Below are 18,184 nucleotides of genomic sequence, written 5' to 3' on the forward strand. Positions count from 1 at the left end.
GCATGAGTAAAAGTTGTAGCTTAGTTACGGTCTCTTAAACAGTTTGGCTCTGTAATTCTCAGATGCTCTTCTGGCTTGCAGGGTTTCTCTAACCACAGTAAAGAGGTGTAGTTAAATTCAGCGCTGAGGCTTGATCCAAGAACAGAATTTTTAATTTAGATTTTCCACAAAGACAGAATTTTTCTTAAGGCTAGAGTATAGGGGGCTTGTTTGTTTTTTCTCACTCCAAAAGTAAGATCTGACTTTGTTCTCTTGAAAAATACTGCAGCCTCCTTTCCTGGTACATCGATTTCCAAGAAAATTCAACAGTCATTATCCTCCTAGCTCCCAGATAGATTAGGGATTGGAAATGGAATTGCTGCCTTTGGGTTCAATAACAGCTATAAAGTTGCGGAGTCAGTCAGCCTAAGACAGTTAAAAAATCCCTCCCATCCCCAAAACCTTCAAAGCTGAATATTTTCATTTCAAAAGGTCATTCAAACATTTTGTGCTGTAAGGCTTAGGTAGTGTGATTTGTAGATGCATCACAGTGGAAAAACTCTTTTGACAGCATTCCCACAGTATTAGTGGCAATGCATGCTTTAGTAATCTACAAGGGACAATTCTCCAGAAAAGCAATTTCCCTCAGACATGCTGTTTTTTATTACTTTCTTCTATAAGCACAGTACTGACCTCTCCGAAGAAAATAGCAACTGATTTTCAGCAGCTTCTTTATACAGTCTGCAGAGCCTCAGCTACAAGTTGAACACTGGTTGTAGGCTGACACCTGCTTTTCAAACAGAGGGCAGGACAAGGAAATCTGAACTCGGGGGGAAACCGCGCACCAAAGGAAAAAAAAAGGGGAAAAAAGGACGAATAAACACATGTGGTACCAGTATCTTGTAGTATGGATCTTTCTTGTAAGAGTTACACTAGAGTATGAATGAGGAGATTTTACACTGTGCATTGTTTTAAGTAATTCAATTTTCCATTTTCTAGTCCTTACTGTGTTTGTGATATTCATTAAAAAGTGACAGTATAATTGTGTAGGACCCTGAGAAGCTCATCTTCTACTGTGTCAGTATGTCATACAGGCAATTCTGACATCTGAAGCCCTAAAGACTTATGGGAAATGCATTTATTGTTGGAGTGACATATAGTGGGTTTTCTCGGAGGCCTGAAAAAAAATTGATTCAGACATCAACAGCCTGTTGAAATAACTTGGAAATGAGTTCAGTATGAGTTAAATAAAAAGGACGTCTTTAGCAAGACGGAAAAATTTTGCTTGTCAACTGAATTCGTGCTAAAAATCAAGTGCAGAGCATTACTCATCTTTCATCATAGTCAGGAAAAGAACTGCACACAGAAATGATGTTACATTCATTATTTCTTTTATTACGTTCAGGGAGTGGTCTTGAAACTGAATCTACTGGGTAATTTACAACAGACAGTCTCTCTGTAGGCCCTTCTTAATCTTGAAAGAAAAATATTTTAAAAATTACTGTAGTCTTTGCTGAAGATCTGCTTCTCTGGAGATCTGTCGCAGGCTTAGTGCCTTATCCCTGAGCAATCCCTCGTTTCCCATACAGACTGGAGCAATCTGGAGAAGATATAAACATGGTGACCATTAGCATAAGCTTGTTTGGAAAGTAGGATGAAAATGATACATAGATTTGGTACTTTTCTGACGTCACATGTTAACAGAAAATTAATTCATTCATATGAGCCAGAGATGTTATCGTATCAGAGATGCGAGAGAGGTGCTAAATGCAATGTTTTGACTTACGATGTTCTTTCACTACCTTGTACCTGATGGTTATGATGTTCCCACCTACCTAGAACAAACAGTTTGAATCTGGTATGCTTCTTATTCTACCTAGGTAGACACAACACCCGCCCAGTTTCTTGACTCTAATGTTTATGTGTGGGATGTTCACCAGACGAAGAAGCTCATTAAAGTGGATGGAGTTTTCACTTCGAAACGCAAGCGTCACTGTGTCGACTTTGCTGCTATCAGGCTCCAGATCTCTCTTCTGCAAGAAATGCATGTCACACACTTCCATTTTTCACTGAAATGGTCTTTAATCCTTCCTTTAGGTAACCTTTCTCTAATCAACCACACACTTGTTCATTATTATCAGTGTTTTGCTAGTGAACTTCTCAGAGTTAACATAACTCCTGTTGTTGCTTTATGGCAACCTATGGCTGAGAATCAAGAGCTTCCAGTTTCCCTTGCCAAATATGGAGCTTGGGAAAACCCAGAAACGATTCAAGCTTTTGTTGAGTATGCCAGATTCTGCTTTACAAGTCTTGGGGACCAGGTCAAATTTTGGATCACAATGAATGAACCGTCTGTGAAAAACTTGACATACACCGCAGGGCACAACCTGTTGAAAGCCCATGCGAAAGCATGGCATCTTTATGACAAAGAATTCAGGAGATCTCAGAAGGGTAAAATATCTATAGCTCTGCAAGCTGACTGGGTAGAACCAGCTTGTCCCTTTTCCAGGAATGACCAAGAAGTTGCTGACAGAATTTTAGAGTTCGACATTGGCTGGCTTGCAGAGCCCATCTTTGGGAATGGTGACTACCCACAGGTGATGAGAGCATGGCTTCACCGAAGAAACAGTGTTGACCTGTATAATTTCCACTTGCCTTATTTCTCAGAAGACGAAAAGAAGTTAATCCAGGGCTCGTTTGATTTTTTTGCCTTGAGTCACTACACTACGACCCTTGTGGGCTGGGAGAAAGAAGATGCACTAAAATATGACCACTATCTTGAAGTTCAAATGATCAATGACATCACATGGCTGCACTCCCCCAGCAGAGCTGCAGTAGTGCCCTGGGGACTGCGTAAATTGCTCAAGTGGGTTAAATCAAAGTATGGTGATGTCCCAATTTATGTTATGGCTAATGGAATTGATGATGACCAGAATATGGTGCATGATAAGCTTAGAGTGTATTACATAGAGAACTACATTAATGAAGCTTTAAAAGGTAAGGAACCATAGATGGTTTATATGTCACAAATCCCAGTATTAGTGTACACTGTGTGATAGAGTATGTTTAACTTCAAAAAAAGAAATCCTATGTAGAATACTCCATAAATGAGATATTATTACAGCACAACAGATAGTTTTTCCTTTGATTTATGATTGATTGCTGTTACTAAACATCAGGAAGACTGACCTTGCACATATTCTGTATAAGACAGCAGAAGAACTTTTTGTGGATTCAGGAAATTTCAGTAGATGTTGTGTGAGTAGCTCCACATGTATTTAGTCAGATTTTCTTCTTATTGCACTTCTACTGTTGTTTTGCTTTGTTGCTTCTCTCCACTGATGTGCCTCAGGGCTGGGTATGAGTTCTGTTCCTCAGCTGTCTCTGTATCTTATCCAACAGTGATCTTATCCAACAGTGATCTTCATAATAATTCAGCTATCTACCTCATTATGCCATTTCCTGGACTCTTTCCTGCTATTCAGAACCCAAACCAGTCTTTTTCTCTGTCTAAAAGGTTAATAAATTATAAGGCAAAAAGGAGACATTTTGAGTCATCCTGTCATACAACACACACTGTTTTTTAAGAAAAGCACAAGACCCGAATGAGATAATTTTTACTGATGAAGAACCTTCTACATGTCACTGTAAGCTGTTGCAGTGGGTAATTATTCACTGTTTTTATATATAAGTGTGTGTATAGACATACATAATCTTACTTCTAGTATTAATTTCTTTAGCTTCAGCTTTAAGCCATTTTGTTGTGCATTTCCGTGTATTTTACCTGCGTGGGTACAATTCACAGACAGAAAAAAAGCTCTCTCTCATTTATTTCTTTGATAAATAACACAGACAAAGGTCTTTGTGTCCCTTACTATAAAACATCATTTAGAACCTTTCAATTATTAAACTTTTTCCTGTTTGCCAGCATTCTTCTTGAGAGGGTTAAACCCAGACCTGGACACTGTTCCTACCACAGCCACGCCTATATCTCAGGCAGGTATAACGTAACCTCTTACCCTTTTACTCCTCTTTCGTACATCTAAGCAGCCCATTAGCCCTTTTGGCCATGGCAGCAGGTTGGTTACACACACTCTGTGGTTATCTACTGAGATTTCAAACTCGGTTACAGATTCCTGCTCCCCAGGCAGAACTCCCTCTGCTGAAGTATGGTCTGCTTGTTCTTTGACATCCTCACATCGGGTCATGTTCAAATGCCAGTTGCTTGCTTGTGCAAAGCTTGCTACACTAGCTAAATTATGTCCCTAATCTTTGTGTTATTTGCAAACTTTGTGAGAAATAGTTTTACTTTTCTTCCAGGTCACTAATATATTTAAGGTCATTAAATATCTTAGTGCTAAAAGCCAATCTCCATGACCATGGTAGAAATACACCTACTGTGACACTTACTTACCTGCAATTACATTTCTAGACTTACTAGTTCTATTTGAGACCAGTTGAAATCTGTTTATTATGGGCTCCCCTTGACCTCGTAACATTCTATTTTCTTGATCCAAATGCCATATAATACCAAGTCAGTTGCCTTGTGAAGTTCTAAGTATATTACATCAAACATCATTACTTTTATTGATCTGCTGATCTCATAAAAAAGATGTCAAGTTAGTTCGACAAGATTTATTTTTCATAAAGCTAAGCTGATTGGCATTAATCATATATATCTCCTGTAATTCTTATTTATCAAGCCTTATATAGTCTATTCCACTCTTTTGCTAGGTAGTGAAGGAAGGCTGGCAGTTCCATAATTTGCTAGGTCATCCTGTCCACTCTGTTAAGTATTGGCTTTAACTTCCTCCTTTGTAATTTCCAGTTCTTTCACGAATTACTGAACATCAGTATTAAGTGTCCAAGAGTTCCTTCTCCAGCATTTTGAAGCACTGGCTGCATGTTTTCTACATCTGTAGTTAAAAAACAAATCTTGGATATATTTGGGCTTATGGTTTCAATCTGTTTTATCTGTATTGCTTCTCTCCTTCCTACCACTTTAGACCATACCAGTTCTTGGCCCTTCCGTTTTCAAAGTGTGTATGGATATGGGCTTTTCTCCCGGTTCCCATTAGCCAGAACACCTGCACATCCCCCTGTTTTTTACAGAACTTTGTCATTTGTACTGATCTGGTACCAGTATCCCCCAATCACTTCCTTCTCCCCTCTTTTATCCAGCCTGGAAATAGCTCCTATGTTCTTCAGCTGAACCATCACATGTAAGCCATATTTTCCTCTCTTTCCACTTTCTTTGTCATGGATGAATATGTCCCTGCTAAATAGCCATAATACTTGCCCTAAAGATCACTCTCCCACTTTTGACACCATACCCTCCTCCATAATATTTGGCCCATCAGTAATACCAGCTTTTTCATTCTGTATTCTTCTCCTGCTCTGGTATTGTGCTTTTGTCCATCTTGTCCTTACACAGAGAGCAAGCTCTTAACCTTGGCATCATGACTGATTCAGGTTTCTCCAAAACTTGCATTTTTTCTGCAAGACCCTGTGCAGTAACTGAGATGAATTACAAAGCTTGTATCCTTACCTCAGTGTCATGCTGGAGAGGAATGAGAAGGGATTTGGTACATGTGTGCTCTCGCCTCAAAGTTCATGTTCTGCCTTCTTCCTCCAGCTGGTTTCAGGGACTGTGTGTGGCAGCGTTTGTGCATGTAATGTTGCTCACCTGCATTGTGACAGGGGAGCCAACACGTTTGTGCAGATAAATGATTCCAGAATACAGTACGGGACCCTTTGGACTGAGGCTGTATTTTTAAGTGCTTTGTACACTGTTTAAGTACATCTTTGCCAATTGAAAACAAAGAACAGCAGTAACCATTTATGTAACACCGTTAAATCCACATGCAGTTTTACAAACACAAAGTAATTATCCAGTGTAGCAGCTCTGTAAAAGGGCAGGTAAATATTACTTCATTTTACACATGAAAAGCAGGTTAGAGGTGCTAAATGTCTTGCATGTGGCTGCAGAAGGAATTACTTCCAGAGGCACATGAAGATTCAGCAATTGTTAGCTTTCAGTCCTGTGTTCAACTGCTAGAAGATGTTGCTTTAATTTGTTAAAAATAGTGATTTTGAGAGATAAAGTATTACAGTTTGCATTTACTACTGTGGATTGATTGGTTTTGTCAAGTGGGACTGACGGCTCAAGATTAATGCTCCAGCTGCTGGACCTCTTCCAGTAGCCAAGTTAGCAGTATGGATTGTGGACATGCTCTCAATAAAGACTAATACAGGTCATCTTGCATCAGAAACTCAGGTCAATAACAAGAGAGGACTATGATTTGCATAACCTTTCCACTTGCACTGGTGATATCCCAGTACATGACCTTAGCATGGGCACGTCTTTTTCTGGTGTCACTGTGCCTTTGCTAGTGAGAAGTGCAGCCTGATGTCCTCTGTTCCTTGGCCGTCCCCATCAGGAGGTGCTCTGGAAGGGAGAAGGAGCAATCAGAGAAACAGGTTGCAGAAATCCAGGTGCAGGAAAACCAAAAGCTGTATTCTTTCCTACATAAAAAAGAGAGCCATCTTTTCACGATAGGCTCCATGCTGATCGTTAAACACAGTCATGCACTTGCTCACAGCTGTGTTTACCAAGCACCAGGAAATAAATTGCAGGATACTCGCAGATCACACTGTCTGGCGATGGCTGACAGATTCTTACTTTTTATGAGAAACACTTCATAGGTGTTCGTGTACCTTACCTTATTTTGGGGAAGAGAAGTGCAGATGTGGGTTTAACACCTCCCTGCCCCTGCTTTACATACTGGCATATGGTACCGCTCTTGAATGCCAAAGTGACATTTATTCATTTCTTCAACCCTTTGTTTTCTTTCACAGCTTACACCTTGGATAATGTTAACCTGCAAGGATATTTTGTCTATTCTTTTAATGACAAGACTGCTCCTCAATATGGTCTCTACAGTTACGTTGCAAATCAATATGAACCAAAGCCTTCTATGAAACATTACAGAGAAATAATTGACAATAACGGTTTTCCTGGTCCTGAAACTCCTGAGTTGCTGTGCCCAGAAGAGATCGCCTCGTGTCCTGAATGCCACTTCTTCCGAACCAGAAAATCATTATTAGCCTTTATCTCTTTCATATTTGTTGCTTTTATTGTTACTATATTCTTAATTACTTACTACTCCAAGAGGGTAGAAAGAAGGTATAAATAGAGCTGCCCCTTTGAATACATCACTCACTGCCCTTTCTCTTGTATCCCGTTGGGAAATCTGAAATAAGAGCACACAATGTTGTGATTGCTTCAGCAGTAGGAAGGCATTTACGTTGCCTGATACTGCAGGACGTTGACACTGAGAAGAGATTGCTAGCATATGGCTTCCAGAAATCGTTTTCTCTCGTTTAGTACATTTGATTTATGACCAGTCCTTAATTCCTGCGGTTGGAGTTATCTCACAACTTTCCCTGGAACCTTTTGTTGAGCACATGCTTTCCCCTCCTTGGTTTTGCCTTGCTGAGTTGGACAGGTGAAAGTATGTTTTGAAGACATGGAGCGATGGAGAGCCTGAATGTCAAATTCTCCAAGAGAAGACTGGGGAGAAACAAAATGGTTTATTTTTCCAAATTAGGGTTTAATGGTGATGTTGCTTGATCAGAGCCAGCACCTGACTGGAGCAGGGAACGTGGCTGAGCAGAGACGGAGCGGAACTGCACAAAGCAGTGCCAGGGGAAAGGACACCCCCTTTCCTAAAGCAGATGCAAGGGGAAGAACAGGGGGACACGAGTCCGTGCTGCTGGGAGCTCTCGGTAAATCAGTTAACTGCTACTGAGGTTGCTGACGGCTGCATCTGACTTCAGGATGTCATCGGGGAACTTCAGCTAAAGGAACTGTGTCTTTCTCAGTGGGGAAAGCAGCAGGGGTATGTCCAGTGATGGCAGGGGTCATGCCATCTGATGGGAAGAGATGGGAAGGCTGAAAGGGCTTCTCTTTGATTTGCTCAGTAAAAAAACAGAGAGCAGGAGCTGGGATGTCTTTGCTGTCTCAGTTGTCAGAAAGCTGTGTGCCTGACCCTGTGCCCTGTTGCCCCGTACCCATGGACAGGGCAGGGCTGGGGCACCCCATTGCTGCACTTCTCACAGCAAGTTGCACACAGCTGCCACTCCGCTGCTGCCTGGCTACTTACCTGCTGGGAGCTTGTGGGTAATTTAGTAAGATGGTCTCTGTATGCCATTTGTGTTGAGTGTGGAGACTTTAAATCCCAGCATTTTGGTGTAATAATCCAGCACTTTATTGCTGCTTTTGCCAGGATCTGAGATCTTGGAGCTGTTGCTCCAAGCCTCTTCCAGGTTGGCTGGAGGGTCTCCTTTGAGCAACTGGATCTGGCCCTGGCAGCATTTCATCCCAAAGTATTAAGGAACGTTTGAGGGCCTCTCATTTTTCTCTCAGCAAGATAAATTAGCAAAATATTAGCAACATTGTTTATTAGTAGACATAGAGAGAGAATGGAAAAATCCCCTACATTATTTTGCCTGCCTTGTGAATCGCTACATTAGGAGTGTCCTCGGTATAAAGCAGTGAGGTAATTTTTCTCCGCTCTCTAACTCTAGGCCTGCATTGCCTTCAGCTGTAATTGTATTTTTATTGCTATGTGAATAATGTCACTCACTGGAAAGAATATTTTAAAGGAAATGTGCTCTGTGTTAATTAAGAATTATTTATCTACTAAAGCTGATTATGCTGTATTAAATGTGATGTTTATCTACTAGATGACTAGTAGATGACTAAATGACCTCCCAGGGTTCCTTTCAACCCGAATACTCTGTGATTCTGTGATTCTATACTGTAAATTAAAACTTGCAGATGAAATACGATTTTCATTTGTAACTTAAGATTATATTTTTTCTTAAGTAATCTATAGAAATAGAAAAGAATTAGTATCTTATCATAATGATTAATATATTTGTCCTCTAGTTCCAGTCTTAAAATGGTCTCTCTTTGCACTAATGTATATTTTGGTATGGAGATTAAGGTGAAAAATTCAGGGTAAGTGATGAAGTATTAAAAATAAATATAAAAATTATTTATAGCCTGATAGGACTTGCTGAAGAAGAGCAAATTTTAAACTGCTTTATATTTATGCATTGGTGCCTGGCGCAGTGTGGATTACAAAGAAATAGCTTTCCCTAAATGTATGAAATGCCAAATGGCTTTCTCCATGGCATGGCAATGAATCACCTTGCAATGCATTACTCCAGTAATCAGATGCCTTCATAGTGCATAACAAAAAGTGACAATCATTTAATACAAACTGTAGCCAGGTCATGCCTAACTTGTATGTTATGTGTGTGCGTGTATGTATGTTATAATTATTTTGCTGTTGGTAAAACAAAAAGAGTCTGGAGCTGATCTTTCTGAGAAGCCGAGCGTACGTGCCTCCCCTGGGTTTGAGGGGGTTCAGGGGGCCTGGGCAGGGCAAGTCCAGAAGAGCACGGGTGCCGTACTGGTGGGCACCGGCCCGTCCTGACACTTCACTAACCGTTAACCACCCAGCGAGTTGCCGCCCTGTGCTATTTAATGGCCCAGCCACAGCGCAGTGTGTGAAAGAATGGCAGTCCGAGCACGGAGGAGACACTGCAGGCTCTTCCCGTAGAGGCTGGGTGATATGTAACCACCGGCAGGCAGATGGCACCAGCTGGATATCTAATTTGTAGGTAAACTGGGATTTGTTGCTATGAAGCTGTATGATCGCATCCACTCATGGTGCCGTGGCCCATAGAAATAACGCAGCCTTTGGCACCGTTCCCTTCAGAAGACTTTTTAAATATCACTGCAGAGCAGCGACCGGCTCGAGCTGGGCACAGCAGTTGCCAAAGCCTTCTCCTAAGCAGTCTGCCTGCGGTGCTGCCTGTGCACAGCGATGTGTAGCTCTCGGTGAATGAATTGCACAGTGATGGGCCAGGAAAAGTAGAGGCTGGTCTGATGGAGATAATGGTATGGTTTTGCCTCGGGAATCTGCTTCATTTTGTGTAATCAGGGGCCAGTGCGAGTTTCTTTGCAATCTTCTTGAAAAAAATCACCCTCCACTAACAACAAAAAAGCCCTTGAATAGGCAAAGATTAGGTATCTGTCGAAGGAGAATTGCGGTGTGCTCATGCAAACTGATGCGGTAATCGCCTCCTGCCATCAGGCTGTGGGCCGTGGGGCACTTCTTCCGTTCGATACCCACGTGTGAGCGATGATCTGGCACTTCCCCGTCACCATCTGTGCATCTAGAGCAGAAATGCCGACAGTGGCAAGGACTTTGAGCAGAGGAGACTCCATAGTCAGGCTGCAAAGACAGCTCAGGGGAGGATGGTATTTTATTTTCTGAAGAGCAACTGGAGTCTGCATGTGATGGATGTTAACATGCAGTATCTTATGTAGACTACTTTCTTGATTTTAACCGTGTTTCTGGAATGAAATGATGTTGCCAGTTTGCTCAATGCTCCAGATTAAACATGTTGTAAAATACAAAATTACATTTTTATTCAAAATATTTTTGTGACCTGAGTGCAAAGCTGCTGTTTTATTTCTTGAAAAGATTGTGCAGAGTGAGTGTGGGAAGGATGTCTTTGCTAAATGAAAGAATGAATGTTACATTGTTTTTATAACAATCTCAGAAATGAAATAAAGATGCTGTATGTAACAAATTGTAACATGATTTTACTGTTTACTCTGTCCAGTTTCTCTGTCTGCAACATGAAGTACAGAGTACCTTAGGAGAGGCTGTTACGATAACTCTGCAAGGAGTTCGTGTTGCTGTTTGTTTTTCCGATGCCACATAAATAACTGTAACTTTTGTTGGAGATTGCTGGGGCCTGTATCTAAACAGAGTTTTTTCCAACAGACCTAGGGCTTTGGATGGGTTCTGGTTCTTTGACTTTTTGATGGTTTGTTTGTTTTTTTTAGAGTGACTATTGCTATTTAAAAAGCCTGTGGAAGTAACCATGCCAATACAAGAGTGTTTTGTTGCAATAGCTTATTCCATAGTAACACTGCAGTAAATTTTACAGCTTTTCTGTTCCAGTAGAGTTACTCACAGGCTTGAGGGATTTTGTCAGCATAGTTGTGGCTCTAAGCAGTCAGTTTGTGGCATCCTTTTTAAACATCCTAAGGAAAGTAAATGTCAAGGTTAAAGGAAGTGGGAGCAGAAGGGGACAAGACCAATTAATGGGACAGCGGCCATACAAGTGTCAGCATGTTTAAACACAGAACTTGCCCTTCACTTTTCTCCTTGCATTGTATTCGTTTGTTTTTGAGTCACTCAGAAAACTTGATCTGTTCATTCTGCTTGCAAAAACCCCTTAGGTGAAAATGCCCTTATTCAGGGCGAAGAAGTCAGTTTTAGGTGCTAGATTTCCGCTTCAGCTGAGAAAGTCCAGTCTTGTTCCTTCTTCACTCATGCAAAGGTGAGAAGACGAGGTGAGGAAAAGAAAGGGGGAAGCTCTTCCCATCTTTGATATGCCACTCATGGATTGCCAAGCCACTCTTTGCGAGCCGTCACAAGGCTACGGCTGATGCTAGCTGGTTAAGCCCACCCTTTTTAAGAGATTGGATAAAGGAACAACAAGGTGAGATGAAAGTGGCAAGGCCTAACACATCAGAGGCTTTTGTTTTGTTTTGTGAGCTGAACAGAAACACCACTGTCAAACAGTTCTGAGAAAATTAAGATCGTTAAGAAACCAGGAAGCTGAAATAACAGCAGCCTACAGCCAAGACACTTGTGGGTGCTGACATTTTGCTGGCTATTATTTTGTGATGCTTTGTGTGTTTGTGAAGGAGTGGCAAAAGGGCCAGCGAGGCAGAGAGAAGCCAGGGAAAACACTAATGAAGCAGAGCAGAAAAGCCACAGGCACAAGCGGATGCGTGAGTTCCTCGCCCTGGGAGCTGAGGGAGCAGTCCCCTGGTGTGGGGATGGGCCGTGAGACTTTGAGTATTCTTTGTTAAAAAAATAAAATTTACAAAAAGAATCTACTCTGAAAACTCCCTACCTCCCATGTTTGTCCCTTAATGATATACCTGCTACGTGATGGATTTTATCGTCAAAAGCCTTTTCCTTGTCGCAGGAGTTACTCACAACACAACACGGCAAAGCATCGTTATCTGGTCCCAGCTCTCCTGAGCGCATCCAGATGTGTTTCTGGCCCGAGTCCCAAGAGGCCCATGGGAGTCTGAGGTGCAGAGGGAAACCAGGCACTGGCGGGTGGGAGAGGTGGTCACTGTCACCAGCACTGAGCAAAGCAGTGGGAATGACAGCCATCATGTTTTCTAAATGCTGCAAATTCACATCAAGTTGGATTAATTTCTACTTTAGTTCCTTTCTATTAGTGGAAAGAGTTTCTTCCTTACTAAGAGAGTAACACACAAGACTGGGGTTTTTTTTGGCAGGGAGGGATGAGTTTTAACTCTTCTCCCCTCACCGGGGATGTATAATGTACTTCTCACTGATTTTTTTATGGCATCAGTCCTTTCAGGGAAGGAGAGGACCTGGGTAGCGCCTTCTCAGTCCCACCTGTTCGGCTCTCAGGAGCCAGAGGAGCCTCCAAGCTGGAGCTTCCCCCCGGGGCTGTGCCTTGCTGGGGTGCACGTCCAAGCCGGAGCAGTGCCGAGCCCCAGGCGCCTCCCAAGCGGGACACGCGGCGGGGCCCGGAGGAAAAGCAGAGCCGGTGGTGCGTCCTGGCGAGATGCTGGCTGGAACAGCGGCTTGGCTCTCAGGAGCGAGCTGGCTGTTGCATTGCTGCCTTCTGCGCTCAGGGCTTTGTAACAGGCTTTCGGCAGTGCTGTAAACCAGCAAACACAACACCTGACCGGAGAAACGTGTTTTTCCTCCCACCGGAGGGAACCGCGAATTGGCCGAGTGTTTAGTTCAAGAGGTGTAAGGGTATAAACTACCTGCGCTGTAAAGTTTTACGAGGCGACAAAGTTTTGTAGTCTGGCAATAGCGCAGTCGAGCTGGAGGCCATCGGATGCCCTGCCAGGAAAGGGAGAGGAGCAAGGCGGCGAGGAGGGCTTCTCGGCAGGCTGCGGCCTCTCTGGTCAGCCGGGAGGGTGCCCCGAGGGGTGCAAGGCTGCCGCTCCTCCAGACGGGGACAGGCGTGATCCAGGGGCTTAGTGCTGCGTGAAGAATGGAGGAGGGCCAGCTCCAGCTCTCTCATCACCTCCTCTTCCCTCTTTGGGCACGTATTTATTTACATTTGGGCTACGAAATGGGGAGCTGAATACCAAGGTATGACATAGGTATGCCGGGGCGTATAGCTTATTTAGAAGACAAAATACTGTTTACAGGCCTTACAGATTTTTTGTTGATAGTTACTACTTTGCAGCAACCCTTCTGCCTCCCTCTCTCCACTAGGATCAAATGGGTCTTATTTCCAAAAGCTGAGAAAATAAATGCTCATAAAGTAAGCTGCCAGTGTTGCAGTCATGTCTCCCAGCACTAGCTGAGCCTTTAAGTCCGCTTCTGATGGAAGTCTGTGAATTTTATGCACATTTGTAACTCATTTATCTGCCACATTGCTGCAGGATCCATAAGCGGATATTGCCTTTCCTTGCACCTCGCAGCGGGAGGCGGCGGGGTCCTGCACTCGGCAGCACGTGGTTGCTCCTGCTTGATATTCACAGGCACATTCCTCCAGCTGGTGATATATTATTATTGGGCTGGAAGAAAAATAATGCAACCAAGCTCTTATTATTTTCTCCTTTTATCTGTTTAGTCATATTAATGTGGGATAATCATTATATAAATGCAAAGGAGACGCAGTCAAGGACACATTCATTTTTAAAGTCCTCCAATGCTCTGGTACTTCAGTCATTCATCTTCTGTCTTTAATTACAACAAGTGATCTCAGAGGCACTTAAAAGATTAAATTACTCAATTATTTGAAAAACCCAAATGCAATAACTGTATCTCTTTTCTGATAAATACCAGTGATTGCTGGAAAAGGTTGCCCAAGGCAAGAAATACTGGGAGGCCAAGGAGGCCATATTGTAACATTTTGGCTTAGCCCAGTGATACCCATTTAATTTTTCATTATTTGCAACCATTATTTTTATTTGCATTGATAATAACCACAAACTTTTCCGTTGCTGTCCTGGTGGTTTCAGCAGTGTGATGAATGTCACTGCTCAGCTATTTACAAGTGTGCTGGCACCTTGACTGCGGAGAGAATGACATGAGACCACTGGATGAAAACCGCAGCTCAAAAAGACAGAGGGCCACGGCTGGGCATCAGCATGGCCAGGCAGTAAACCCCATTCACGGCGATGCTTGTGGATGGGGTTTGTTCCGGTGTTTGGGAAGGGTTTGTAATTAAAACACGTGTGGTGGCTCACTCCATCTTGGGGTGGGTTCACCGCTGGTAGGGCCAGGCGTGCATCGGTGCCGTGCTGCTGGGCAGTCTTCCTCGTGGGAAGTGGAAAAGGTGGCCTGCCAAAAGCCAGCTCTGAAATGATGCTGTCACTGTCCCACAGCTCCAGAGCTGTGCCCTGCGTATGGGCATTGCCGCCAATGCTGCAACAATGCATCTGCAGCAGCAGAGCTCGTCCTTCCTCACCAGCAGCCCTATTGCTCACCAGGGATTCCCAAATACAGGCACTGAAGAATGGGAAGTTTTCCCTCAATCAGTTTTTTTACCTCTTTTGCAAAGCAGCAGACATGTGATGAGCCCAACACTGCGAGCCTGGGTGAGGGGTGCAGGCTGGTGCGATCCCTCCTCCCTGGCCTTTCTCTTCATAGGCCTAGTTCTGAGTTCCTGTCCCATCGGGAGCCAGCTGACACTGGGCAAAACACCGGAGCAGCCGTGAACCCAGGGCGATCTGCACGTACAGCCATGGTGGGCTCCTTGCTCATGCTGGTTAGCCAGCAGTGTGGCACATGGACGGGTGTTTGGTGTTGATAAACAAACTCCCTGCTTTCAGCTACCCCCATGGCAAGTCTCTAAACTGAAAGAGTCTGCGGGGGGAAAATAAAGGACTCGCTGTTTGTGGTCAAGCCAGACCAGCTGTGGTGCTTCTGGTCCCTACTGCCATGAAGACCAAGCCTGGCTGGAGTCGGCGAGGTGCAGCGGGGTGGCCGAGCAGGCTGGCAGACCCCGGGCTGCTGCCCCGCGCGGGTCTGGGGTCAAGCTGCACGCAGGCACCCAGCTAGCATCTGTCCCGCACGCGTGGCAGGGCACTGCTGGCCAGCAGATGCTGCTGAGAGGGTTACTGTCGTCTGCTCCACCACCTGTGGTTCCCACGTTTATTTAATTAAAAAAAAAAAAAAAAGGTAAGTAATTCAATATACATCCTCTCAAGGAAAAGGAGTCATTCCAGCAACGAGCGGGCCAGGCGTGGTCTGGGGAGGGACAGATGGCCCTGTGGCTAATTTGCTCCCATAAATCGCAAGCTGTTGCAAATCCTCACTGTAGCAAGTGCTGGCTCTGTGTTTCAGCCATGTGTCTGTCTCAGAGCTGCTACGAGCAGGTGAAAGAGAAAGAGCAGAGTCTGCAGTTTTAGGCTGAGTTTCCCTAGTGCCTTTTGCAGAATTGAGTATTTTGATTAAGAAATAAGCTGTAATCCTCTAGCTGGCTGCCAGCAGAGCTCCATGCAGCTGCTCTGGCCAAGCAGGGCAGTCTCCTGCTGGAGCAGAAGCTCTTACTGCAGAACGAGGTATTTTCTTGTTAAAGCACAGTCACAGCTGGGACCCCATCCTGTCTCCTTGCAAACTGCTGCCAATGAACTGCACGCTACGGTTCAAGGCTCTGCTTAAAGTAAAAAGCAGTTCACTGCGTTCAAACCACAGCTGCCTTTAGCCTCCCCGTCTTGCTGGACACATACCCCCCTGGGAGAGGATTGCAAGCCCCAACTTGGCATTGCGGTGGGACTGAGGAGCACCTGTGCGGTGGTACAGGCTCTTGGTTATTTTCCTGCACTTGCCTTCCTGCCTCTTTGGAGGAGCGAAGCAGAAACGATCTCTCCTCACCCCAGAGTTTTGTCCCTAGTGTGGGGCATGGGACATTTGCAGACTCGAGCCCTGGCAGGCTGGCAATGCCTGACTCTCCCCTGTTGCAGCTGGGGCTAGGACCATTGACCGCTTGGCCACGATCAGCCTGCCCTGAAGGCTGAACCCTGTGGCCTCCTGCGCAGCCTGGGCTGGGTGAGTGGGGCGCAGGCTGGAGCCCAGCCTGCAGACAGGCATGCAGGGACTGAGCGGGGAAGAAGGCATGTTGGGCTCAAGAGCTGGGCTTAGAACAGTGGAAGAGAGCAGTGGAAAATAGCTACGTGTGGGAGGTCAGTAGGAAGGTAGCGGGATAGAGACCCTAGTTTCAGAGTCCAGGGGGTGGAAGGAGAGAAATGTCCAGGTTACTTTTCTGCAAGAGGTGCTAACCTTTATCAGAGGCATAGAGGCTCTGGTGTCCAGGTCCTGTTGTGGATTAGAGAGGGTATCTGGGAGTGCGTGAGACCTCCCCAACATTATTGTGTAAAAGACAGGCAAATAGTTACCTGCAGTGTTGTAATGTTTTCCCTGTTGTTTACTCATTAACCCAGACCCGCTGCTCTGCTCTGTGTTAGCCCTTGAGTTCCACGTACCCGTGTGTTTGCTGAGCTGAGTTTCTTGCACGCTGAAGTGGGAGAGTCTACAGTCACACAGTGCTAGGTGAGATCTGCTCTGCATCCATTGCTGCTTTGGGGAAAAATGTTAGCTTTCTACATAGTATAGCTGAGTGACCCATGATATTGAGGGTCACGATTTAAATCGTACATTTTAGGAAAGTCCAAACACCCACCTTGTTATGAATCTGGGGTTTGATGCCCTGTATTCCTGGTCCTGTCACATCACAACGTGCAACTGCAGTTGTAACAACATGGTCTGCCTGGCCTAGCACCCATCTAAACGAAGCCCTTGTGCAGCTGTGACTGACACACATCTGGCAAGGAGAGCATGACATGGCCATGCTAAATCCCTAAGGGATCGTGAGTGGGTGATGCCATTTAAGTGCTGCTTTCTGTCTGGCAAGGTCTGTGCTCACTCCCCGTCTCTTCCATGTCACTGTTGAGCTGGAGCAGCAGTATCAGTTTTCATCCTCTCCTATTTGATTTGCAGGCTCCAGCAGTCTTCTGGATATTTCTTCCAAAATTTTCATCTCACAGTTATTTCAGTATGTTCAGCCCGTGTTCTCATCTAACAACTACCTGCCATTTCAAAGAGCAACATCTCTTAGGCACGCCAAGATCCTCCAAGGCTGACACCGATTCTGCAGAGCAAGTGCATCAAACAGAGGGATGCCTTGCTGGTGACTCCTGCAAGGTGTTGTAAAGCGGATAGATGCCCAAGAATTCAACATTATAAAGACTGCACATACCAGGAGCTGAAACATCAGTGCTGTTAGGGTTGACAGTCCGTTTGCCCTGACTTTGCTGCAGGTGGGTAGGAGGGAGAGATCATCACATACTATATTTTTTTGCAAGAAAGGATGGACCATCTCTGCCACAGCAGAGAATTGGAGAAAAGTACTTCCTTTGAGTCCGAAGTCTAATACTGAGCTTTCCCTGAATGGTGGGAAATAAAGGCTTATCCCCTCCTAGATGGTCTCTCATAGCTGACTCCCTGCTCAGCAAGACACTGCTTCTTTCGATAATTCAAGAGACAGTTGGAGAGATATAGGCCCATCCAAAGGGACATTTATTCCATCTGTAGATATGTGTAAGATAAACCACAGGAATCACTATCCTGCTGTTGCATCTTTTTCTCTTTTGCAGTGGCTTAATGGATTCGAGATGGCTGAAGTCTGATAATGTGAACCCAACATTCAGCATCCCAGCTCCACTGTCACTCTTACGAACCTAGACTTAGATTATTGACAAGAACATAGATGCAGAAACATGGTTGAATTCAGTGGGAGTCAGGGCCCTAAACACTGTTGAGGACCTGAATTTACCTTTCTCAAGCCAGCCATCCTAGCTTAATGGCTTCTTTGGAAAACACAATCTTTGCCATGAAGCTCATGTCTACTTAAGGACACTATAGGGTAAGTATAATGGACAACAATATAATTTTGAGCCTAAAATCACTATTGAAGTCCCATATCAGAACAGTTTAGTGTACAGCAGGTTGCAATAAAGAAAGCAAGGGCTTAAATGTACCGTGTTTCTTGCGCCAATGGATGAAATGAACGCACAAAGGAAACGTGATTCTTTAGTGTA

The 18,184-nt window shown here is 44.3% G+C and overlaps 1 protein-coding gene across 1 annotated transcript in view; it reads left to right on the forward strand.

The window, feature by feature from the left end:
- KL (klotho) overlaps positions 1 to 7,175 on the forward strand; it is a 46,276-nt gene extending 39,101 nt beyond the window's left edge. The window contains exons 4-5 of the mRNA XM_050915121.1: positions 1,860 to 2,976; positions 6,838 to 7,175. Of these exons, the coding sequence (XP_050771078.1) occupies positions 1,860 to 2,976; positions 6,838 to 7,175 (1,455 nt within the window). The remainder of the gene's footprint in view (positions 1 to 1,859; positions 2,977 to 6,837) is intronic.
- The last annotated feature ends 11,009 nt before the right edge of the window (positions 7,176 to 18,184 follow it).

The sequence above is a fragment of the Gymnogyps californianus genome, chromosome 1 (genome assembly GCF_018139145.2).
Source record: "Gymnogyps californianus isolate 813 chromosome 1, ASM1813914v2, whole genome shotgun sequence".
NCBI classification, from domain to species: Eukaryota; Metazoa; Chordata; class Aves; order Accipitriformes; family Cathartidae; genus Gymnogyps; species Gymnogyps californianus.